We start from the raw sequence: 25,597 nt of genomic DNA on the forward strand, positions 1-25,597 counted from the left end.
TGAAATGATTATAGATTTGATGTGACATTCTATCTTATTAATTATTTTAGCCTATTTTGTTTTTTAATACTATTTTAACCAAAAAAAAAAAAATCCTCTTCCCAAACACCCATAGATAAGTGAGTGAAAAGAGTGAAGAGATTGAATACAAGATAGTAACTTTGAAAAAATAATAAGAGTTTACAAAATTATTATTTATTGGTTAGAAATTAAATTATAAAAGTTAATGCGTAAAAAAAATTAATTTGTTTGGTACCTTCAAAATTTTTTTCTCATCACTCTTGTCCAAGATGATTTTTCTAATTTACCAAATAAATTTAACTTCTAAAAAAATAAATTTTGGGGTTGATTTTGAAGAGCCATCCCAAACCCTAGTTAACGACCGGATTCGTTCAGCCCATTTCGCCAGTCACAATCTCATTTTTTTGTCTGCGACCCGTCGTCACACTTGAGTCTCAACTCAAGTTTCATAGCAGCACCACCAACCCCAATCGGCGAGCCATGTCGGCCCTAATACGCCGATCGACTTCGAACCTCCCCTTCCGTGTTTGGACCAACCACCGTTTCCACACCTCAACAGCTCCACATGTGAAGGACACGGGTCTCTATGGCTTCCACCACTTGAAGACCCCCAATGGCTTTCGACGCTTCGTCGACGAAGCCATCGAGCGGTAAACCAAACACCCCCCCTGGTTCTACTCCGTTTGTTTTCTCAGAAAATGATAGAAAGTAAAAGGAAAATATTTGATTTTTAACTGACCACAAGCTCAAAAATGGCTCTTGTTTTCTCAGCAACCATTCGAAGTTTTTCTTATCGAATACGGACACCGATTCTTTTAATTGTTTCTTTGGTTAGGTCCGGTGAACTCGTCAATTACATTTCTGGAATGCCATCACCTGCAGAAATTATCCGAGCCATGGATGAAATATCAGACACAGTACGTTTAGAAATCATGGACTCTCTCTCTCCATACATGTGTGTATTTGTGATTTTTGAGTGCATGTGGTAATTGCATTATTTGATTTGATAGGTCTGTTCAGTTGTGGACTCTGCTGAACTATGTAGACATACTCACCCTGAGAGGTTTTCGTTGCCTTTGTGTTTGTTGTTGTTGCTTCTACTTACTAGTGCTTAAAGGAATGTTTTTGTATTGCAGGGAATTTGTTGTGGAGGCCAACAAGGCGGCAATGAGAATCAATGAATATCTACATGTGAGGTGACCGATGATTTTTTTGGATTTTGTGTTTTTCTTCATCAGTGACAGTGTATTTGATTTCTGAAAGTGCGTGTGTGCTTGCAATAAGGACATGCTATTTTGATTATTTTGTCTGTATATGTTTATAAAACTAAATTTTAGGAATGGAATCCTAGGAATTTGAATAAGAACCATAATTAAGGTATTTATCAAAAAAAAAAAAAAAAAAACCATAATTAAGGTAAATCTTTAATATTTGTAACAAGGAACATAAGAAAGTATCTTGTTACCAACAGAAATGAATCTTTCAAATGTTGATGTATACTATGCCCTTTAATTAAAAAAACAGCATGGAAAACAAAAACCAGTATGTTTAGCAGAAAAATACTCTAACCAAGGAAACACTTTAAACCGTGAAGGTTGAAATTAGTTGGTCTAGAAGCTCGGTACTCAGAAATAAGTGGTTTGTACAGATCTACTTTGATAGAAGCCCTTAAATTTTGTCGTGTTGCTTATATTCATAGATTTGCTTATACAATTGAGTGTCACGCTACACAGAATTAACACCAATTTCCTTATGATCATTTCTTTTTTTATAAAAATTCTAGAGCGACGATCATGCTTATGAGTTGGAGAATCAATAGAAGACATTGACATAGGTCTACTACTTTATAAATTAGAAGAACATTCATTAGCTTTTGTAGGTTCATGGTGGCAGTGGAGGTAAAGGAGATTGTGAGGCAATGGAGATACCTGATTGGGCAGGCAGAGAGTTGCTCAACCCAGCTGACGGGCAGCCTAAGCAGAATGAAGATGCACTTGGGTGGAGGATTGCCAGACCTAGTTAAGGAACGCACCAAGCGCATCTAGGCTGGTGTGCTTCTTGGAGAATGTCCCTCTGAGTACCTAGCCTTGGCTAGGGCACTACATGTGTTTGCCTAAGTTGGCATAGCTACACACAGAGAGAAGAGAAGTTTGCCAAGGCATGTGGCAGTGTACCATTGGTCTGGTTGCCACTTTAAGAGTGACACATATGGGACCAAACACATGGATTGGTAATGTGGTGATGAAGTGGTGCCTACATGGCTTACCACATTGGCAAGTGGACCCATGTATGTGCAAAGATTTAACTTGAAGAGATCCACTAATTGCTTAAACTCAATATCATGCAAAATTAGCCTAAAGGACATATTTATGATAAAACAAGTTTAAAAGAAACTAACGATTGTTTATTGAGCATTAGAAAAACAAAGGATACAAAGGAGATATATATATCTAAGCTAAGCAAACCCTAAAAGTTCCCAAGACTAAACTACCCTTAATAATAAATAATAATGTCAAATACATATATGCTTAACACCTCCATCAAACTCATGATGTGATAATAGGAAGTATCGAGAGTTTGCCAAGCAAAAAATAAAAGCACAAAGTCGTATGACATTTTGTGAAGAAGTCAGCCAATTGCATAGTAGATGGCACAAACGGTAAGGACAAAGTAGGAAGCTGAAGATGATGACGCACAAAATAACAATCAATCTCAATATGCTTAGTCTCCCCATGGAAGACAAAGTTATGAGCAATTTGGATGGCACTTTGATTATCACAATACATAGGAGTAGGAGCAGAAGCAGAAGCAGAAAGTGAAATGCCAAAATCAGCAAGTAACCATCGCAACCAAACAATTAGTAGTAGCCATAGTACGGTACTCAACCTCAGCAAAAGAACAAGAAACAATTGTTTGCTTCTTACTCTTCTAAGAGATAAGGGAAGTACCCAAAAACATACAAACACTAGTAATGGACTTACGATCCATAGCATCACCGGCCTAATCAGCATTAGAATAGGCACAAAGATCTGATAACAGTAAAGGAGAAAAACAAACTTTGATGCAGAGACCCACGAAGATACCGCAAAATATGAAGAACCATAACCCAATGAACCGTAGTAGGAGAGGCAATAATCTGACTAACAATATGGACAGCATAGCAGGATGAGTAACAGTAAGATAGACAAGGCTGCTAACAAGAACACGATACAAAGTAGGATCAAACAGAGAAACCCCATCAGTCGAAGTATAATGCACATTAAGCTCAAGTGGAGTGTCAACAGTGCGAGTTTCAATCAACATAACACGTTGAATGACCTCTAAGGCATATTTGGACTGAGAGAGAAGATAGCCTTTAGAAGAAGAAGCCACCTCAGTGCCTAAGAAATACCAAAGAGGACCAAGATCCTTCATCTCAAAATGACGACTGAGGTGACCTTGGAGAGCATAAATGCCATCAAGATCATCACCAGTGATGATCATGTTATCAACATACAAGAGAAGAATAATCCGACCAGTAGAGGTAGACCAAAGAAAGAGAGCTGAATCATGATCACTAGTGTGAAAACCCAAAGCGGATACAATAGTAGCAAATTTTTCAAACCAAGCACGAGGCGCTTGAATAGGAACAGGACCCCACACATCAGAATGTACAAAAGATCAAAAGGAGCAAAAGAAATTATAATACTTTTATTAAAGGGTAAAGCAGTACATTTTGCAAGTTTGCAACCACTGCAATCTGAAATATTACGAGTACTACAATTTCCCAAAACACTAGTCGAGACTAAATATTGTAAACGGAAGCTAGAAATGTGACCAAGGCGAGAATGTCATAAATAAAACTCAGAGGACTGCGAGCTAAGACGAAAAGAGGACAAATCAGTGGAAGCTATAGTGAGTGATGGAAACATGAAACTGCTCAAGAACATATAACCCACCCAACTTACGGGCTGTCCCAATCCGCTATCCAGAATAAGGATCTTGCACAACACAATCAGAAGAAGAAAAGTGAGCATGATAACCAAGCTCACAAAGTTGGCTAACATAAATGAGATTTAAAGTCAATTGAGGAATGCAATAGATATCAGAAAGAGAGAGATAATCAGTCAAAATAGAACCAACACCTACTAATGGCATGGGAGTGCCATTAGCAGTCATAACAGTAGGAGTGGAAAAAGGAAAAAAAATAGAAGTATAAGGAGGAATCATTTGCCATTTGATGAGTAGCACTTGTTCGTCTTGTGATAGTAGGGTGTGGAATCTTGTTTCTTCAGGGGTCTTTTCATGTAAATCTTTTTTTGATAAGATTATTGATAATCGCTCGGTTCCCTTGTTCCCTTTTCATAAGAAAATTTGGAAAGCGGGTGTCCCTCATAAAGTGAAGTTTTTCATGTGGTCTTTGGCTCAAAAGCGTGTTACAACTAATGATGTTCTCCAAAGGAGAAGGCCTAATCACTCTCTATGCCTTCAATGGTGTGTGATGTGCAAGAGAAACTTGGAGGTAGTGGATCACCTTTTTCTTCATTGCCCGGTGGCTTCTGTATTATGGTAGCGTCTTTTTAGTTTATGTGATGTGCAGTGGGTTGCTCCACGGGAGTGTATGCATATGCTTCTTATTAGGTTTGACGGGTTTGAGAGTACCAAGAAAGCTAAATCAATGTGGATAAGCATTATTTTTGCTATTTTCTAGGTTATATGGTTGGAGAGAAATGTTCGAATCTTTGAAGGCAAGGAAGTAAGTGTAGAGGCTTTGTAGGATAGGGCGGAATATTTGGCCTTATTTTGGGCATTTGTGTCTCCTCCTTTTAAAGGAGTCCTTTTGTTTTTGATCTTTAGGGATTGGGCTGCTGTTTGCCATCCTTAGGGTTACGAGTTTTGCGATTTTATTTTGCTTTTTCTTCTTCTTTTTTTCTTTCTTTGTATGAGGACTTCTTGTCCTCTTTGTCTTTTCTGATTTAATAAAATTTTGTTGTTGCTCAAAAAAAAAAAAAAAAAAAAAACACTTGAGTCAAAGACCCAAGTGGACTGAGAAATACTTGAAGAAGAAGAGGGAGGTAAACCTAAAGCGGAAGAGACCAAAAGAGCATTAGGCGTAGTTGCAGAGAGTAGTTTCTACATGGCATGAACCTGCTCGGCAAGCGAAGTCAATGAAGGGCCAAAATCCTCTACAGAGGGAACTGTAGCTGCTGTATGTTAGTTTCAACCCTTTTTCCAAGGCATCGGTGACACAGAGGAGCGATCATTACCCTTCTTTCAAGATGAAGATGAACCAGAATGAGAGCGTTCAGCAAGTCCAAGACACTAAGCCTTCCAATGACCTTTTTGATGACAAAAACTATTTTCATCCAGCGGTGTGCGAACAGAGGAGCGACTTTAATTACTAGGAGGGACAACTTGAACAGTCCAACTCAGCAGGGGAAGCAAACCTTTGCCTGGAATGCTCTTAAAACAAGTTTCTTCAGCTAATAATTCATTCCTTAGTAGCAGGAATCATTCATGCTGCTCACGATTCTTCCTCAGAAGCGCGATTCTGCGCTTCTGACTCAAATTCGTTGAAGAATCGCGATTTTGATGCAAAAGAAACGTGAATCTGATCACGAATCTGTCTTCTTCTCAGTCGGAGCTCCATTGCTGGCCATCGCAAGACATAGGCCATCGCAGACTTCTCCCTTCCTACTCGTTGGTCTTCGCGAGTCGCACACAGGCCATTGCGACTTCTCTCTCCTCTTCGCTAGTCATTGCGACATCTCTCTCTTCGCTGGTCTTCGCGAGTCGCACACAGGCCACCGCGACTTCTCTCTCCTCTTCGCTGGTCTTCGCGCGACGTCTCTCTCTCTCTGATCTTCTCTTCTCAGATTAAAGATATATATATATATATAATACGTATTATGTATATATATATTTGTTTTTATAAATATATGTTTTTATTTATATATTATATATTATCTTTATAAATTTATGTGTATTTATTTATATATTATATTTATTGAATTAATATTATTATGCTATTTTTTTAAGAAAATAACATAAAACAAATAATTTTTAACAAAAATATTTTAGAATAAATAGATAAAAAAGTAATAAAAATATTTTAGAATAAATTAAAAAAATTCTAATAAAAGTATATAATTAGAATATTTTAACATATAATTTTTTATAATTCTTATTTATTTATAACATGTATAGTCCCATAAAAAAATATAATCTTACAATATATTTTTATATATTATTTAAAATATATACAAAAGCTCCCAACTAATGATTCTTGAAATGTCTACGATTCCACGCTCCTGCTCCCGCTTCGTGCAACTAAGATTCATTCACAATAGAATCAACAGTGGGAAGAGGACTGCGATGAAGAATGGTACCACGCTGTCCCTCAAAAACAACTCTAAGTGCAATAAGAAATTGAACCAAACGTTGCTCGTTATGATAGGTACAATATTCTATATGAGTACTCAAGGCCTTAGGCAAAGGCCAACTGATCCCATAACGTAGTCATAACAGAATAAAATTGTTGGATACTCTTATCACCTTGAGAAGTAGCTCGAATTTCATGTTCTAACTGATATCGTTTTGCAAAATTGGATTGAACATAGAGACGAGAGAGATGATCCCAAATTTCTTTGGCTGTAGTAAACTTTGCAAAATGAATACCAATCGATTGATCCACAGAATTGTTGATCCAAGTAATGACCTTTGCATTAGTGACTTGCCATGTAGAGAGGAGTTCATTGAAGTTTTCAAGTTTAACATCAGATGGTATGGAGGAACCACCACTAACATAGGTCCAAACATTTTTACCAAGAAGAAAATTCTTCATAACGTATGCCCAGTAGTTATAATTATCAACTACTAACTTAACACTAATAGCTTGGAGAGAATCAGAGGTACCACCGGTCATGATGAAGAAAGACACAAGAAAACCCACCAGCCAAAGAAATAGAACCAGCAACAGACTAGAGATTACCAAACAGGGCAGAGAAGGCAATGAACACCAGAATAGCCAGGACAAAGAGTAGATGAAGCACCACGGCAGCCAAACGAACAGTGTGAAGCCCTCAAAAGAGACAAAAACAGCAGACAAAGCACTAGAACCAGCAACAAAGCCGCAAATGAAGCAGCAGAGGCTATTTCAGCAACTAGAGGTTGTTTCGAAGACACCCAGAGGCAATCCAGCAATCATGGGGCACTGTGGCAGTCGTGGGTGCAAAGCAAATAGGACCACGGGCCAATCGAAGAAGAGAAAAGTCAATGGGTAACCCAACAATGGTGTTACGAAGGAGAAGGGAGAGAGATATGAAGTCAAACAATTTTGCTGAAAGATTTCAGCAACCTGAGACCAATCCAACGAGCACCAGCAGCAAAATGACAATCATTAGGCATGAACAATCAATAGTTAAGGTTGAAGCTTAACCCTTTGCTCTGATACCATGATAAACAAGTTTAGAAGAAACTAACGATTGCTTATTGAGCATTGGAAAAATAAAGGATACAAAGGAGATATATATATATATATATGTATATATAATATATCTATCTAAGCTAAGCAAACCCTAAAATTACCAAAGAAACTACCCTTAATAATAAATAATAATATCAAATACATATATGCTTAACAATTTCAATACGTGACTCCCCTAAATACAAAGATAGTCAACAACTCCGTAGTTTTAATTGTAAAATCCCAAAAAGATCCGAAAACATCTTCTCTAGTAATCATCCCCCACAGTGGTGGAGCTAGGAATTTAGTTGAGAGCAGCCAAATATTAAGATGAATTATTGTGTTTTGGAACACAAGTTTTGTTTGGTGAAAAAATCAATTATCAATATTTCAAAACTATTCCAATATCATACATGTCCCTACAATAAAACCATCTTAACATTCAAGTAATATGAAATGAAAATAAAAATAAGAAATATCTATAAAATGTAAATAATAAAAAGAAATGCTTTCTTAAAGTTATTTGTGAATTAAATAACGAGTCAATTTATATCCATGTTCTAGTTAATGGCGTGTTATTTATCAAAAAAAAAAGAAGTTAATGGCTAGTTGAGTTTGTTGGAAGAAGAATGGAAAAAATTTGAAGGGCATATATAGTTTTAGAGGGGAAAAATTGAAAACATTTTTTTAGAATAAGAAGTGATATCTCAAAGTGAGGAGGGGCCCCTCCTTGCCCCTTAGTGGGTTTGCCACTGCTTCCCCACACTATGTATGATGCCAAAATGGACCCTTCTCATTCCTCTACAATCAGGCTAATGTGATGATTGAAATATTTTTTAATGCCCTTTGAAAGACCCCTTTCATGTGTTATTAAAACTGAGAGGAAATCAGTGACTCTAGATTGTGCCATATATAGATACAAACAACTTCCTCTTTTGTCTTTCTCTTTCATAAGCAAATCTTTAAATCAATTTTCCAAGAGCGCTTGATTGAATTTTTGTAGCTTTTTTATTTCCATTGACACAATTTTGTAGAATCATGAAATATGAACCCCCTTCAAACATTTACTTAATTGTTAACCACTAGCATACCTAACAATTCTTAAGAAATTTTAGAATCACTTTTTTAAGTATAGTTGATAAAATGATCTCCCGTCATGTATATAATATGTTTTAAATGCATGTACTTTTGACAATACTTTGTTACTTTTGGTTACTATCGTGCAGTATCTTAATACAAACCATACACTATATAATGCGGTGATAAAGGCAGACAAAGATGGTATTTTTCTCAGTAAAGAAGCTCAAAGAGCAGCCCATTCACTTCGCATTGACTTTGAGAAGGGTGGAATTCATCTCAGTACTGGTACTTGTCTTTTCATCCTATAGCTTTAGCTCTGACATGTTTCTCTTCCAATAACTAAACAAACATTGCTTTTCTACCTTACAGACAAACTGGATCGAGTTAATCTTCTAAACATAGACATTGGTCAATTGTGTAGGGAGTAAGTAAATTGTATCTTTATTTGTTTGAGTATTATTTTGATCAGTTGACTTCTATTTTGTTGATGTTCCCTATGAATATTGTGCTATTGCAACAGGCGAGAATGCATCCATAATCTAATATATGCTCTAGAAATTAAACTTTATATGGGGTTTGTGATTTATGTGATGGTTTGACCATTCTAAACTTGTGAGATTTTATTTGTTTATTTTATTTTATATTATTATTTAGATATTTGTCTTTTTTGTTTATCTTGCACATCAGTATATTCAATGGTGATCTGGAAATATAATTTGAGTTGACATACTTGCCAAAAACAATATCATTTGCATTGACACAAGAATTTTTGTTAAACTACTTCATTACTAAACATTTTGATCATTTGCATCATTATTTTTATTTTATATAATATGGATTTTAAAGTGACTTCCTTCTTTTTTCTTTTGGCTATAGTTCTTATCGTTTTATTGCCCTTCATTTTGTTAAAGTGATATTCTTCTTCCATTCTATGGTGAAGTGAATATCTTTTAATTATTTAACATAACAAAGATTTCGTAGCTGGCTAATTGTGCGATTATTTTGTATCTGTTTTTGGTCAGGTTCAATGAAAATATTATCACTGACCCAGGTTATGTGGATATATTTCCGGCATCACGTATCCCAAAACAGTTGCACCATCTTGTTAAGCCAATTTATCGTTCCACACCCAGTGCATCTAGGGAATCATTAAATTCAAGAGGTGCTAACATGAAGGAAAAAGGATTCCGGATACTAACGGAGCCAAGTAATTTGTCCTCTGTTCTACAGTGGGCATCAGATTCTGAGGTAGCTTTATTAGCTCTCTTTTTGATTATTTTTATTTTTATTTTTTAATGAAACTATTCATCACTACATTAGCAAAGCCTGGACTCTGCAATTCCATGAACTGAGTGACTGAGAGTTAAGTGGAGTTGTTGGTGGATAATATATTGTGGATTCTTTGAAGAACCACTGAAAAATTCATTTGGCATTTAACTGCTATATCGTATGGATGAATTCACCGAATCGTTTTAGATGTATTCAATTAGTTGAGGCATATTAATTTGAAGTTGTTCTCATTGTTTCCATATTTTCTTTTGCAATTTAGTCAAGCAAATTTTATTTGTCTATCCATGTTTTGAATCTCATGCAGGTGAGGAAGATGGCATATGTCCAAGGAAACTCTGTCCCTTCTGCAAACCTTGGTGTTCTTGATAAGCTTGTTGCTTCTCGTCATGAGATTGCTCAGGTTAATTAAGTCCATATTTATTGTCTTATAAACTTCAGGATAAACTATACTCATGCAATATGTCTTCTAATTCTATATCAGGATGGTTTTATGTGATATATATTTGGTGAATATGTTTCTACACTTCACATGTTGAATGTTTGAGTTTGACCTTGTAGTTGAAGGGTTTAAGTATCTTCAAAATGATGTGATATCCCATAAGAAGTCATTCTAAACCCATGTTGAAATCCTTGGCATCTGCCATAAGATATATACTTAGGGTTGTTTTGAGAATTAGCTATTTTAGTTGACTTTTTACCAAAAGACGTGGAAAAAAGTGGAGAGAAGAGTTCGACTTTTTGGTAGTGACTTTTTGGCTAAAATAGGTTGTTCCCAAACTTGCCCTTAATTAACTTTTGGCCTTGTTTGGCAAAGGCTTTTTTTTGCTTTTTGGGCTAAAATTCACAAAAAGACAAAATAGGCTAAAATAGCCAATAAGACAAAATGTCACATCAAACCCATAATCATATCACTTTTTTTCTCACAAACATCACATCCAACTGCAAAAAAATCCATCCATCTTCCCAAACACAAATATTTTAGCCTACTAAAATAGTCAAAAACTAAAATAGCCAACTTCCCAAACGAGGCCTTTATCTCTTTTGGAAGATGGATCCATAGTAAGGCTGTATGGATGCTGTGTTTACACATATATATCTATATCTATGTCTATGAGATGGTAATTTGTTTGAATGAAAAAGGTGGCAAAGGGGGCACAAATCTTGCACACTGGATGTATGCAAATTTTATACCCTCACACCTGCTCAAAGTTCATTAATTTGTACAAAATATAATCACTTATCCTAGGGGGAATTTTTTCACACTGGAGACACTGAATTTTTTCATTGCTTTACATGATTGCATGCATTTGCTTTCCACTTTCAAAGTTCCAACTCACATATTATGCATATATGCTTGAGGTCCTTTGCTTTCAAACTCAGAGAACTAAATCCCAAGCATTAAGAGAAGCACGATTTAACCATTGTTAGAAGAAATTCTAGACATTTCTGTTTTGTTCAATATTTCTTTATATATGAAAGAGAATTCACCACAATATCAAGACTATCATTCTTCATGAAGTGATACATATAAGTTATATAATGTACTTTTTTCTATATGACATAGTGAGCCATTAATTGGCTTTCTTGTAGATGTATGCAGATAATGGGGTACAAATCTTATGCTGAATTTGCAGTACAACCAAATATGGCTTCATCACCGGAGGTTGTAATGTCCTTTTTGCTTGAGATGAGTGAAATGGTCAGGCCCAAAGCTGATAAGGTATTATGTTCAGCACATGAGTTTAAGGCTTGAAGTGGTGGTACTTAACTTTCTGGCTGCTGAATTTGTCGCAATAAATGTACTTAGATGAGAAGTTACTGTCTCTGTAGGAGTTTAAGAGAATTTGGGATTTTAAGAGAGAGAAGAATGGACAAATAAATGGTGATCTAGACCCTTGGGACGAAGCATACTTCACAGGGTTGATGAAGTCTTCTGCTTACAGCTTGGACTCCTTGGTAAGCAACATGCTTATGTTTTCTGTTTTCTGTTTTCTCAGAGTCCACATAATTCTAGTGGATTTTGTGGTCGACTGATGACTTTAGGCAATTCTAAGGTTTTTCCTATGTTTAGAAGATTTCTGGGTTGTGATTGTTGAATCATTTATCTTATACTTTAGATTCAGAAATTGCAATGATTGTCCTTGATTTTTTTTGCAGGTTGTAGCTTCATATTTTCCTTTGACACAATGTATAGAGGGTTTGAAGGTGCTGGTTGAGTTATTATTTGGTGTGACATTTCGTAGTATCCCTCTTGCACCTGGGGAGTCATGGCATACGGATGTGCTTAAAATGTCCCTTTATCACCCTGAAGAGGTACATATAAGACTTCCTTTTAAAAGTTATAGTGCTTTAATCATTTAAGAACTACTGATATTGACCTATTTTCAACTGATTTGTAATAGTAACATATGTTTCTTATAAATGCATTGTCCCCTTACCCCTGCCAAAAAAATAAAAAAATAAAAAAAAATAAAATAAGGAAAAAAAACTGATATATCTTTTGTAATGATTTATTCCCATATTTCTTATTCAATAATGTGATTATGATTGGTTTGCTAACTTTTAATCCTATACACATCAATCTTAGGCTGCAATTCAATTTTCTTCTAGCTTTTTGCCCGTGTTTATGCGTTGATCCATGCCAACCTTATATATCGCTATGGTGGCTTTGATCACCAGGAAGTTTGCTAAATATATTCAAATTTTTAGAAGAGCAGTAGAAGATGGCCAAGTTTTCAGTGAGAATATTCCCTTGGTTCATTGCTTATGATTCTCATGAAATGAGAACAGGGCACCTTCACTTGGTTACTGTTTCCCAACCATATTGAAGTGTTTTATGGGTTATTCATGCTATCTCTAAATGCCATTTTACTAGTGTCGCTCATGGTATTAAAATATTTGTGTCTTTTCATCTGATCTGGAGATATAAATTATGGTTGATTTATGTAATTATGTTTAATGGTTCAATTCTTTGTAAGATTGAGCTGAAATCTACTTTGTTAGGCTCTTCTGCTGTGAAGCACATATACTTCTAGAAGGGAGTCATATCCATATCATGGGGGCATTGGATATCAATATCCCTTGGATACTCGCAAATATATATCCAATACTTCGTAAACGTATCAATATTTAATTTTAATTTTCTTTATTTTTTAGAAGTACCAGATACTTTTCATATACTCTAGGTCAGGTATCCAAACTATCATGAAATAGATAATGTAATGATTCTTGCTTAATATTAGAGCATAATTGTTATGATAAATACATGAATAAAGTCGTATCCATATCATGCTTGTATTGAATACCAATACCCCTTGGATACTCGCAAATATGTATCCAATACTTCGTAAACATATCAATATTTGATATTAATTTTCTTTAATTTTGAGAATTACTAGATACTTTTCATATACTCTAGGGCTGGTATTCAAACTATCATGAAATTGATAACGTAATGATTCTTGCTTAATATTAGAGTATAATTGTTATGATAAATACATGAATAGTTTTTCGATAGTGTTCTTTTTTCTACCAAAGAAGAAAGGCCGAATTATACTAACAGTCCCCATAGTTTGGGGGTTGTGTCAATTTAGTTCTGACCTTTCAATTGTGATACATTTGACCCTGAATTTTGAATCTTGTTCTGAATAAGGACAATAAAAAAAAGTTTTCTTTGCAAACAGTCCATTTCAAAGGTAAAGTCGTTGTACAACTTATTTTGTGTTGATTAACTTGTATGTTGTTTAAAATGTAATGGCCTTTTTTTTCAATGAATAATGTTCGAACTTTCTTGATTATAAAGTTATATTTGGTTTGGTTTGGTTTTCAGAATCTATTTTTAGAAAACTTTTCTAAGAAACTAAAAATTAAATTTGTGAAAAAAAACAAAAAAAACACATCATTTTAATATAATTTTATCTTTTGGGAGAGTAGAAATAATTTTTTAAAATAATTTTTTTTTATATTTATTTTCGTTAAATTAGTTTCTATTTTTTCAAAGTCAAACATGGCGACAACTTTGATGTCATTATTAAACCAATCCATTAAATCAAAAAATTCAAAACTAATAACATTTCATATATTAAATATATCAATTACACATTAAAAACCTAATAACCATCTATTACATGATAACTATCTAAAAATATCTGTTAACAACAAATACAACTATTTATTATATGACAACCATCCAAATCAACTAAAAAAACCAAGAAATATCTGGTGGACATGGGTACTTTGGGGAAAATAGAGGGGAAATCAACTAAAAAAAAAACCAAGAAGTCACTAAAAAAACCAAAAAATCACTAAAAAAGCAAATCAACTAAAAAAAGTCATTCCGAAACACATTTAACTATTTTTTTACCTCAAAAAAAGTCAAAAAGTCACTAAAAAGGTCAATTCCCAAACAAGCACTTATATATGTTGCATATTTTAAAATATTTTAGATAAGTTGTTGTAAAATGTAGAAATGTATTAATTTATCCCCCCCCAAAAAAAATGTAGAAATGTATTAGAAATTAAATAGGATTTAGGAAAATATAAAATTCCAACTCATTTATGTGAGCAACTAAAAATGTTTCTTTACTAGCAAATTTGAGTTTCTTTTTCTTTTAAATATCCTAAAAAAAATTAGAGAATTTAAGTGTCTAATTGGATACGGTTGTTTGACACATCTACACCTTTACTCTTACCATATATGGTGGACATAGGTACTTCGGGGAAAATAAAAATGTCCATGTAACACAATCATTATGTTGTCGTATTTGAGTTCTTAGCTTCATGCAACACCAACCCCGTCTCCACTTGAACCAAGAAAAAAAAAATAATGAAGGAAAAAAAATCTGAGGATGCATCCTAGAAACCTTGCACTTTTGATACTTAAATTCTTCCCTGATTGGAATTTTTCCTAAATTTGAGTTTTCCCATGAGCTGCCTTTCTGAAACCCTTAGCTATTGATCTTCTATTAAAGTCCATTTCTTGAAAGCAGTAAATAGACTTATCAAAAAAAAAAAAAAATCGTAGAAAAGCAGTAAATATGATAATGCATGGAGACTATGATGTCAAATTGTTTGTATGAGCAATTTTAATCATCATGTCTAAGAAGCACGAACAAGGACACAGACACAGACACGGACACGCCGACAAGCAAATTTTCAAAAAATGCAGGCATTGGGGACACGTGCGAAACATATAATTTTATATATTTATTATATTTCATATTTTTAAATATTTAATATTTATTTTATGTCAAATATTTAATTTTATCAAATTTATCAATCTTAGGCTTACTATTTTAGTAAAAAAATTAAATATTTTATTTTATTTTTGAAAAAAAGGACCTTGGTGTGTCACCAACGTGTCCCAAGTGTCCCAGCATGTCCGACTCTTTCTAGCGTGTTTGGAGTGTGTCCATGTCCAACATGTGTTGGACACCTGTACATCACCTTCGGAAAGATGTATGTGCTTCATAGCATCATGGTATATTTCTAGCCAATTTTGCATCAATTGATACTTGCAATAGCAACCTATTTATGTATTATGCCCCAAACAAAAATGAGTCCTATGTCCTTCCAATCAAATAGGGCCATTTACATGAATCTTTTTTCACCATTTTTCTCTACCAAGGGCTTTTTGCTCAGTTAAATTAAATAAATTCATATATTTTTTCACTACCGCTTCCATGCCACTTTAGGACTTTATTTATGGTAATCATATTACTCTTTCTTAAGGTTGCTTCTATATGTCTTTGTTGTACATAACCAAACCATTGTAACTCTCAACTTATTTTCAATAGGTACTTGCTCTTACGATTTTACGAAAATATTTATTTCTAATTCTATCTTTCCTAGGCATACCACACATCCATCTAAGCGTGCCTATTTCTGAAGTGTAGGAGATTATTTATTGATAGTCATTTTCTAGTTTTTAGGAGTGGTTTGTATAATAAAAAGCATGTTCATCAGCTTTGTTGCTACTTTTCTGATGCATTAGTGTGGTACAAAATGCATGCTTTCTAATTTTCATATCGACACTGGTTATAACTTATAACATCCTAAGGCTGTTTTGGTTGGTACAGGGTCCCCTTGCAGTTACTTTCATTGATAGTTTCACATGTTTCATTCCTGCCATTTTTGAAAAGCCCTAATCGGGTCCATTTGACTTTTTTTCTTATCGTTCTATTGAGGCATAATACTTCTATTTCAGGGTGACTTGGGTTACTTGTACCTTGATTTGAACTCAAGAACAGGCAAGTATCCTGGTTGTGCTCATTTTGCCATTAAAGGGGGGCGCCGCATCTCTGAAACGGAATACCAACTTCCTGTATGTAAATTGAATATTCTCTTTCATTTGGTTTTCTTTCTTCCATCCTGTGTATAAATGACATTATGTTTTGTTTCTGGCAACTGTTACATGATGTAATTGTTCACACCTTTGGTCATTCTTACTTATTTGGCATCTTACTGTTATAAATTATTTTCTCTAAGACATAACATAAATATGTTCTTCAGTTATATAAAATATTTCTTTAGACAACAGGAATGTACACAACTAGTTAGGGTGCTGGTTGGAAAGGGGAGCTCCATTTTCCTTCTCAAACTTCCATGCTCAAAGAGAGTATTAATCTGATAGCTGCTTTTCTATAATATTGGTATGCGGACAATAAAAGTTTATGAGGTTACAAATTTCTATACTTTAGTAGCTCTAATTAGTTAGCCCCTATAGCTTCAAACAGACATATAAGGCAATGAAAAATAAAAGGTTGAAAAGAAAGCTATCTAAGAAGCACGGACACAGACATGGGACATGACACGGACATACGGACACGCAAATGTTCAAAAAATATGGGACACGGCACGCTGAGAACACGCTCCAAGTATATAATTTTATTTATTTATTATGTCATAAAATTAAAAAAAAAATTGAGAAGTAATAAAAAATGAAAAATAACATTAATAAATATTTTAAAATATATATACAACTATTCATCAATTTCAGCAATTTACCTAACAAATAAATTCATCAATTTCAAGAAATTTATTTTTTCTTCAAATAAAATTAATTTGCTCTATGCATGTTAGGGCCAAAGATGAATATTAAAAAATAGAGGGTTGCCAAAATTTTGTTCTTATCCAATAGCTGACCTCATACAAGGGGTTCAAAAAATATATAATTAAACAGAAAAGAGAGAAGAAAAAAAGAGAGAAAGAAACGGAGGGGGGAGAGAGAGAGAGAGAGACTACAAAACAGAGTCTAAAGGAAAACAAAGAAAAGAAGAAGACAACCAAACAGGGAGAAGAATGAAGATGATGAGACAAAGAGAGACAAAAAAGATAAGAGAGAGAGAGAGAGAGAGAGAGAGAGAGGAGAAGTCGCTCACCTGTAAACCCTAGGTGAAGCTGTCGAAGCTTTTGAAGATCCCTATTGAAGCAATCGCAGATTCACAAGTAGGTCTCTCTCTCTCTCTCTCTCTCTCTCTTCTCACAGTGTCCCTCGAGTGTCTGTGAGTGTGTCCACAAAGTGTCCAACTGGAAAAAAATATAATAAAATTCTGGACACAATAGAGAGAGTGTCTGACACGTGTCCATCATGTGTCCGCTGCGTGTCCGTGTCTGACGTGTCAGACACCCATATGTTGCTGCTGGAGAGGTGTCCATGCTTCATAGAAGGCTATTATTAGCTCCAAATTTGAGGTAATTAGGTTATGATATTGGATGATATCTTCTATAAATCACTAAAGTGAGCATCAGTAGCTTCAAATTTGAGGTGATTTGGTAATGATATTGGATGGTGTCTTCTATAAATCACTAAAATCAGCATCGGTACAAATTTATTGTTATGGTTGCACATTTCTCCCCCTGTATAGATCTTTGTTGGTTTTTTTATGAGTGTCAATGTCCAATATGCTTGTTTGAAAAATGAAATTTAAACTAGCAATAAAGTTAAACACCTTGTGCACATTGAGTTCCATTATGTATTATAATTTAGCAAACGTCAAAATTGGTTGAACCCCTGTTTGATATAATTACTTGATCCCTAACTTGTTTGGGCATTTTAACCTTGATAACCCCTACCGCATCACATTGCAGGCCAATCCAATGATCATGTTAGGCCAGTAGGACTTGAATTAATGCATCACTGTTTGTAAGCCATGCTGGCAATTCATCACAGTTTTGCATGGCATGCTGACCGCAAAAGACTAGCCCACCAACAAATCTTTCCATAGTTGTGAAGATATGATATAGGTTGAGAGAACTTCATTCGGAGAGCCACCTCTTAATCTCTTACAGGGGGCTATATATTACCAGCTCTGTTATCAGAATCTTACGATTCACAATTCGATTCATGATTCGATTCACAATTTTTACAAAATTTATACGAATCTATGGGTGAATCTATTTTGAAAGTGAATCTTTAGTGAATCATATGATTCCCAATCGATTCACGATTCGATTCACTTTTTACGATTTATGCAATTCTTGAAACTATCGAGTCTGATATATTTTTTACTCTTTATTTCACTATCTTTTTATTGAAAATGATATAATACAACTTTTAATAGCATTTAGTACCAAAATAACCTATATATTTACATGATTTGTTGTTATTTTAGTGATCATGGAATTTTTAATAGGATCCAATCAATTCCATCAGACCCAACATGCTTTTAACTTGTATTTTTGTTTTTTTTCTTTAACTAATCATAATATATCTTCTAAATTTGTTTAAGATTAAAGTAACTTACACCATGAATTATTTATTGCTATTTTGTTAAATTAAATGTAGTTGCATATTACATGGGCGAGGTCAATTATACATTTGAAAATTTTTTAGACTTTAAAATAAAATATCCTAAATAATGTTTTTTTATTATTTGGTCATTGTTACCCGGAAAAAGTATGTATGCTTATTGTTCAAATATTAATATCGTTGTCAAATTATTGTTATTTTGGAAATTAAGAGTTTGTCTTTGTTTACTGTCTTTATTAAGAATGGTTGATAAGACATCCAAAAAAGGAAAAGGGTAAGATGGTGATCTTACATAGAAACCTTTGTTAATTTCTTACCTATTAAACTACATGATCATCATTCAAAACAACATTTTCATTGATTTAAGTCTAAATATTTCATATTCATATGATATATTTCACATCCAAGTATGTAGATATATTTTTCTAAGTAATTTAGAAAAAAGTGATTGAATCTTTACGATTCACGATTCGATTCGATTCGCGATTCGGATCCCAATTTGACAACTATGATTACTAGCTTTAGCAAATGTTGCTGAATTTCAGCGGATTGATGACAGCTTAAGGTTCATTAGGAGGTGCAATCATGAGTAGTTGGCATCTAAGAAATATGGACACTTCTAAGAAGGTGGGGTGTCGTTTTAGACTTAGTGTTGTATATTGACACGACACTCATCGGACATTTCCAAATTCCAACTATTTTTAAAAAAAATTTCTGGCCTTGGACACACTTCAAACACTTGAGGAATGCGTGTCTATCGCTTACAAACATATAAAACACATTACAAGTTTAAATAAATAGCTTGGAATCTGACAATAAAAATAAACAACGTAAAATGATACCCTATTATTCTCCTTTAGACTTTAAAAATTGTTATCTTTAAATTAAATATTCATTTATATGACGTATACTAATTGCTTATTCTTATATGCCATATAATGAAATATATAAAATTATATACTTTGCTTGTGTCCCATGCATTTGCTCTACAATTTTGTTTTTTTAATTTCCATGTCGGCATGTTCGTGTTGTGTCACATGTCCATGTTTCTTAGTACGGCATATTTGGTATGCTGCATTGAGCTCTTCCTTGTGTCTGTCTGCTATCTTTTTTATTCTTATAGATAATTGAGTACCTGATGAATTTTAGTGGAGTGATAAGGTTCATTAGGCGGTGCGATCCTTAGCAGTCCAAGCTGTTGTGATGTTTTCTAGCGTTGCTGATTTGTTGCAATGGAGATGTTATTGTTATTTCTTTTTATTCTTTTTTTTTTCTTTCTTTTTTTGTCCCCTTTGAGTTGTGTTAGGGTGAGGTATATTGGAGATTGTCCAATTTTTTCGTGGCTCATTTTCTCCAAGATTCTTCTTTTTAGAGTTTGATTTCTAGTGGCAATGGCAAGAAGTGTGATGTTAAAGATTCATATATTGTGTGTGGAAGGTTTTTACGATCTTCAAGTTTGATATGCAGGGTAAATGCTACATTGCCTACATAATAAACTGTAGCAATTACAGGTGTTATTTGACTGGGGATACAACAACAAAAATTTAATTGCCCTTTAGTTGTACAAAATGTGATGAAATTATGAACTATGCTATGTTTTGATCTTGGATTTGTAAAGGGAAAAGAAAAGTGTAATGAAAAATGAAAGGAAATTGACTTCTCCTTCATTCATTTTTCACTTCTTTCTTTTTCTTCCACGAATCCATCTACAAATCCAAGATCCAAACAGGGTCCAAGTGATTTTTTTGGACGCATGAGGTTGACTACAAAAGAGAAAATGGTAGGGTTCTTGATATGCTGCATTTGAAGGTGGAATATGTTCATGGGAGATGTGCAATGGAAAGCGTAATTTTCTTATATTAAATTAATTTTTAAGTAAACTTGCACAAGTTGGAGGAATATTCTGTTATGATAAGTTGATGGTCAAAATAAACAAATGGATAACAAAATAACAGGTTGTATAATGGATAACAAAATAACAGGTTATACAATACTCATCTACTCTATATGAAGAATTTGTCCCTAGGCTTCCTATATTATGGTCGTGTTGATTTGAATGTATCAGTCTGATAATTTTTTGGGGTTTCTGGTTTGCATGCATCTGGCTCCTTCAAATTCAGGTTTGCTTCCTCATGGTGCAGGTTGTAGCCCTTGTTTGCAATTTTTCGGGTTCACGTAATTCAGCTGCTGTGAGGCTTAACCACTGGGAAGTAGAAACTCTTTTTCATGAGTTTGGACATGCTCTTCACTCATTGCTTTCACGGACGGTATTCCCTCGATGACTTGCTACTATGTTGGCAGTTGATGTTTTCCTTGTTTTCACTTGTAATATGTTTTTTTTTAATTATTTTTTTTAATGGTACTTGTAGGATTACCAGCACTTTTCAGGTACTAGGGTGGTTCTTGATTTGGCTGAAACACCTTCAAACCTCTTTGAGTGAGTAGACTGCCAACATAGCTTCTACGTTTACCTTTTAGCTGTTTGAGATTCTCATATGTATGAAATAAGATATGGTTCAATAGCTTTTAGTTGCTACCTTGTACATTATCAGCTGCTTCTGTACTTGAAAATTGGGTGATGTCTCCTTGTAGATGGTGGTGTCTTCATTGTTTTTGTGTTTGGGTGTCTTTGTGTTCATGCATGTAAGAGGGAAAGATTTGTTGGATGGGTACTCGTACTAAAGCTCGAGTTTATGCTGTTTGGTTCAATAACTAATAAAATCTGGTTATTGTAACAATTGAGAGACCCATACCTGGCTCTCAGAGATCAAGTTGATGGTTGACACTTCATATGCTAGACGGGGCTCTTTGTTTGATGTGGCTGGGTGAGACTTTGTCGGTTACTGTACCGGCATGTCATTGATTTGTTGAAGGGAAAGCCTAAAATCTTAACTGCTAGTGAGAGGAGCCCGTCAAGTTAGAAAATATATAGAAAATGGAAAATGCAGAAGCGGACCATTGCATAGACATAGCCTTATAGGGAACATGTTGCCATCATATAGATATAGGCAACATGTTCTTTTAAATTATAATTATGTATACACACCAGAATATCTGACCCTTGATATATCTTATACACATCGGGCACATCTTTGCTTTTGGCTATATTGTAAACAACCTTTTATCTTGCATCAAGACAATAATGGTGATATACTTGCATTTTAAAAAGCTTATGAGTTCTAAATATGGAATTAATGTAACAAAAATGTGTTTACTTTAGGAATCTAATATTATTTAACTTAATCTAACCAAAATTTTCACTAGTTTTCTCTTGCCCCAACAAATATGTTCAAAACGATGTGGCCAATTTCTATTTCACCCGGAAAATGTTGGTTTACAAAAGCGATTTTCTCCGGTTCGTTTGATTTAAAAAATTGTAAAACAATATTAAAAAGTTTTGTACTGGCCACAATAAGCCACATGAGGCTTTATAGCTATCCACATGGTTTGAAGCACATTGGTAGTATATCAGTGGCCTATTTAAAAGGGGAAAGTCTGGTAACCCAGGCTTACCGACCCAGAATTTTTTGGGTGGGTGATTGTGTGGAGGAGATTAATTTGGGTTGTTTGGGGTCCATGTGGGGTCCATGTGAGGTGCAGTGGATATTAATTTCTGGGTAATTTCTAGGTTGACACGGGTGTGTTTGTAGTATTACTCATTTAAAAGAGGTGGAGCACCTCAAGTCCCTTTTTTGGCGTGATGTGAGACTAAGGGACTATGTGCTCGAGGCCACGAAATGAAACTTGTATTTGTAACAGTCATGCAATGCCTCATAGCCTCTTTCTAATTGATGTGGGACTGATGCCATATGAAAAACGCACCCCAAGGGCTCTACATTTACTGATTAATTCATCTATTACATCTTAAATGTCCAAATTTATTTATTTATTTATTGTGAATGTTAAATTTTCATTAAGAAGCAAGGTATACTTTCAGATATCACAATATTAATTCAAATATGACAAATGAAGATTAAAGTAATCCAAACAAGCGTATTTTAAAATTTCCACGACCAAATCGCCCGGTTCCAGATACTCATTGCTTGATACTTCCGACACCGTAACACCATGACCGATACCACTTCATATCCTAATGTTGCTATTTACAATCTTGTTCCAAGGTCTTAATTTACTACAGTGTGAGTGATAGGCTCTGAACCTCTACTTAAATCTTCATACGTGGTGTATGTGTATATAACTAAAATCTGAGAGCCATCTTATTATTGGTTTTGGTAATTTTTTCTAGATACTATGCTTGGGATTATCGTGTCCTGAAGACATTTGCGAGACATTATTCCACTGGGGAAGTAATACCTGAGAAATTGGTAGAGTCAATGCAGGGAGCCAAAAAGATGTTTGCGGCAACTGAGTTGCAACGTCAGGTTTGTTTTCTGAGGCATTAATTGAATTACCAAACCATGTAGAAAAAAAAAAGATGGAGCATGAACCTTAACAAAAGTTTGCTTGCTTGTTTTCTTCTGTCAGATTTTTTATGCCTTAATTGACCAAACACTTTTCGGGGAACAGCCATCCTCACCAATGGATACAATTTCGGTTGTTGCGGATTTAAAAAGACGACATACTAGTTGGAAGCATGTGGAGGGTACACATTGGCACACCCGCTTTAGTCACCTTCTCAACTACGGTGCAGGTATCATCACAATCAAGAATTATCTTATTGTTCCTCTTCATAGACAATTGTGCATCTTAGGATATGTATATATTGTCGCACCATGCACATTTGCTAGGTGTCCTAACCTTGACACAAGGAACTGGGAGTGCCACAGTTATGCTTGTTGGAATTAGTTAAGCACTTTATGAAATTGTTTGTTAGGTAGCAGCTTCTAGATTGGAAAATTTATGTTACCTATGCTTCTATATAGGCTAGTCTAGAAGAGAAAATCTAAAGAGTTTGGATTAATAGTTGTTTGCAACCCCAAGGGGATGGCCTGGAGGCAAGGCCTTGGGTCTTGGGGTTGTGCTCCCTCCAAGGTTTAAGGACCGAAACCTCTTAGGTGCTAAAATTCCTTGGGGCCATCAGATTGGGGGAAAACCTTGAATTAACTATGGTGCACCTATAAGAAACTCCTTGCAGAGGGCCTGTGCACCTCTGAGGATTAGTCGGACTTTGATCTAGACAGTCATGTGCCAATAAAAAAAAAAAATTTTTTGCTACAGGTTTTTACAGTCTTTGATGTTGAGACTCCATTTGATTTCTTCTCGTGGCATTCCTTAAATCTTTAGTGAGGTTTGAGGGTTTATTTTTCTTTTCCTTCTTTCTCTTACTGTTTGTTTCACCCTTGCACTGCACAATAAATCACTACAGTCCATCCTTCAAGGACCACAATTTATTCTAAAAGCCTAACATTTAAGTCATTGACCTCCAACCCTAATTTACCCCCTTTTTAGCTTAAAAACAAGATTGCAGTTGTGCCCAGAAATTCCTGGAAGCTTATGCCTTTAATTTCAAACCAAATTTAACCTTGAATCTCAACCAGAGTTAAAACCTTATTTAATAGCTTAAATCTAGTCTTTGTTTGTCTTTGTGTTTTCACATCATTTGCATTAATTTCAGTCCCTTTAACCTTATTAAAAGGCAGGTCAGTGAAACCATGTCAAAACTGTGGGGTTTGTTGTACTTTCTTTGAATCTCAGGGGAGACCAGTGTAATTTACAGTTATATATATATTTTTTTGGGATAGATGGACCATTCATATGGTGATTTCCATTTTTCATGCTGTTTTACTGGATACTTTCTAGTAAGGTATTTTTCATGCCAATATATAGGTTACTATAGCTACTTATATGCCAAGTGCTTTGCGGCGACCATATGGCAAAAGATATGCCAGGATGACCCTCTATCATTAGCCACAGGATCTGCTCTTAGAACAAAATTCTTGCAACATGGTGGAGCCAAAGACCCGGCCTATTTGTTGAATGATCTTTTAGGGGATGGTATTCTAAGGTACCGTGATGGAGGTATAGTTCCTGATACTACAAGCCTTTGTCATGAAATGGATCTGGTCAAAGATTAGCAAAAGATCTGCCCTTTTTAACTGATTGTATAAGGCTAGCAAAAACTGTGGAGAGGACGGAAAGAGGAGGAATCATCAGTGGCTGCTTCTTGAAGAACTGAAGAAGTAGATATGAAGACTCTAGAGCGTTGTTGGGTTGTGGAAATCACTGGGTGTCGTGCCTTTTGATGAAAAGTGTACAATTATGTGATGAGGATTTATACACATTAAGCTTTCGAATTGTTTTGCAGAGGATGCAAGGTCCTTTTTGGTAGAGCGAGGGCTACAGCGCGATGATTTTTTATTTTTTTGGGGGGGAAAAAAAAAAAAGAAGAAAAAGAATAGCTTCGATTTGGTTGGTAGAGCAGAGGCTTGAATTCATTTTAAATATATTTGTTGGTACCAAAATTTTTATCAACTGAAAATTTTGTGAAGCTGCATATTTACTGATTTGATAGTTGGGTTCTCTCTCTCATTTTTTCTTCAGCAATATAATTGATAAATAGGCATGGATTGGGTTTTGCTAATTCAACCGGAAGAACAGGGTAAGAAAACAAGGGTTTGGTAAATATAGAGTAACGTTATTGGTATGGGTTATTTACTCGGAGATCTCTTATATTATTAAGAGATTATTTTGAAATTTTAATTTCTTAAATTATAAAAGCGTACAAATGAATTTTTTAAGCTATTGGTAAGTATTACTTTGTCTTTTAAATTATGAAAGTGTACAATCCTTTAAACTATTGATGTGTTTTATTTTGACTTCTTTCGTTTGAAGTTCTAATTGGTATATTTTTATAGTTTAAGGGATCTATTTGTACATTTTTATAGTTTAGGAGACAAAGTGATATTTCTTAATAGTTTATGGAGTCAATTTGTATATTTAGGGGATCAAAGTGATATTTTTCAAGTAGGTGGTTTTTGTGTAAATAACCAAGGGTAAATTACAAATATATTTTTTGAAATTTGTTTAAAATACAGATTGTCTTCTGTGATTTG

The 25,597-nt window shown here is 34.6% G+C and overlaps 1 protein-coding gene across 2 annotated transcripts; it reads left to right on the forward strand.

Annotated features, from left to right (window-relative positions):
• Positions 1-367: 367 nt before the first annotated feature.
• Positions 368-25,071, forward strand: LOC114256931 (mitochondrial intermediate peptidase, mitochondrial). 2 transcript variants are annotated; one of them, XM_028196617.2, is made up of 17 exons: positions 368-671; positions 857-938; positions 1,032-1,084; positions 1,158-1,212; positions 8,692-8,830; positions 8,915-8,969; positions 9,568-9,793; positions 10,140-10,235; positions 11,436-11,555; positions 11,666-11,791; positions 11,993-12,148; positions 16,041-16,157; positions 20,726-20,851; positions 20,954-21,021; positions 22,831-22,966; positions 23,070-23,235; positions 24,372-25,071. In XM_028196617.2, exons 1-17 carry the CDS (start codon positions 502-504, stop codon positions 24,617-24,619), a joined length of 2,139 nt encoding a protein of 712 aa, XP_028052418.2. In that variant the 5' UTR covers positions 368-501; the 3' UTR covers positions 24,620-25,071. The 2 variants fall into 2 exon arrangements, with proteins under 2 accessions (XP_028052418.2, XP_028052419.2); XM_028196618.2 differs by lacking the exons at positions 8,692-8,830; positions 8,915-8,969 and having other exon boundaries at positions 1,158-1,217.
• Positions 25,072-25,597: the final 526 nt, after the last annotated feature.

Source organism: Camellia sinensis, unplaced genomic scaffold, assembly GCF_055761805.1.
Source record: "Camellia sinensis isolate YWXY unplaced genomic scaffold, ASM5576180v1 Unanchor136, whole genome shotgun sequence".
NCBI classification, from domain to species: domain Eukaryota; kingdom Viridiplantae; phylum Streptophyta; class Magnoliopsida; order Ericales; family Theaceae; genus Camellia; species Camellia sinensis.

Excerpts from the sequence above, each read along its gene's own strand:
- LOC114256931 (XM_028196617.2), top strand. The coding sequence starts at position 502 with ATGTCGGCCCTAATACGCCGATCGACTTCGAACCTCCCCTTCCGTGTT. Across the intron at positions 939-1,031 it reads TGGATGAAATATCAGACACA|GTCTGTTCAGTTGTGGACTC; the intron begins GTACGTTTAGAA and ends TTGATTTGATAG. Across the intron at positions 11,792-11,992 it reads CTTACAGCTTGGACTCCTTG|GTTGTAGCTTCATATTTTCC; the intron begins GTAAGCAACATG and ends TTTTTTTTGCAG.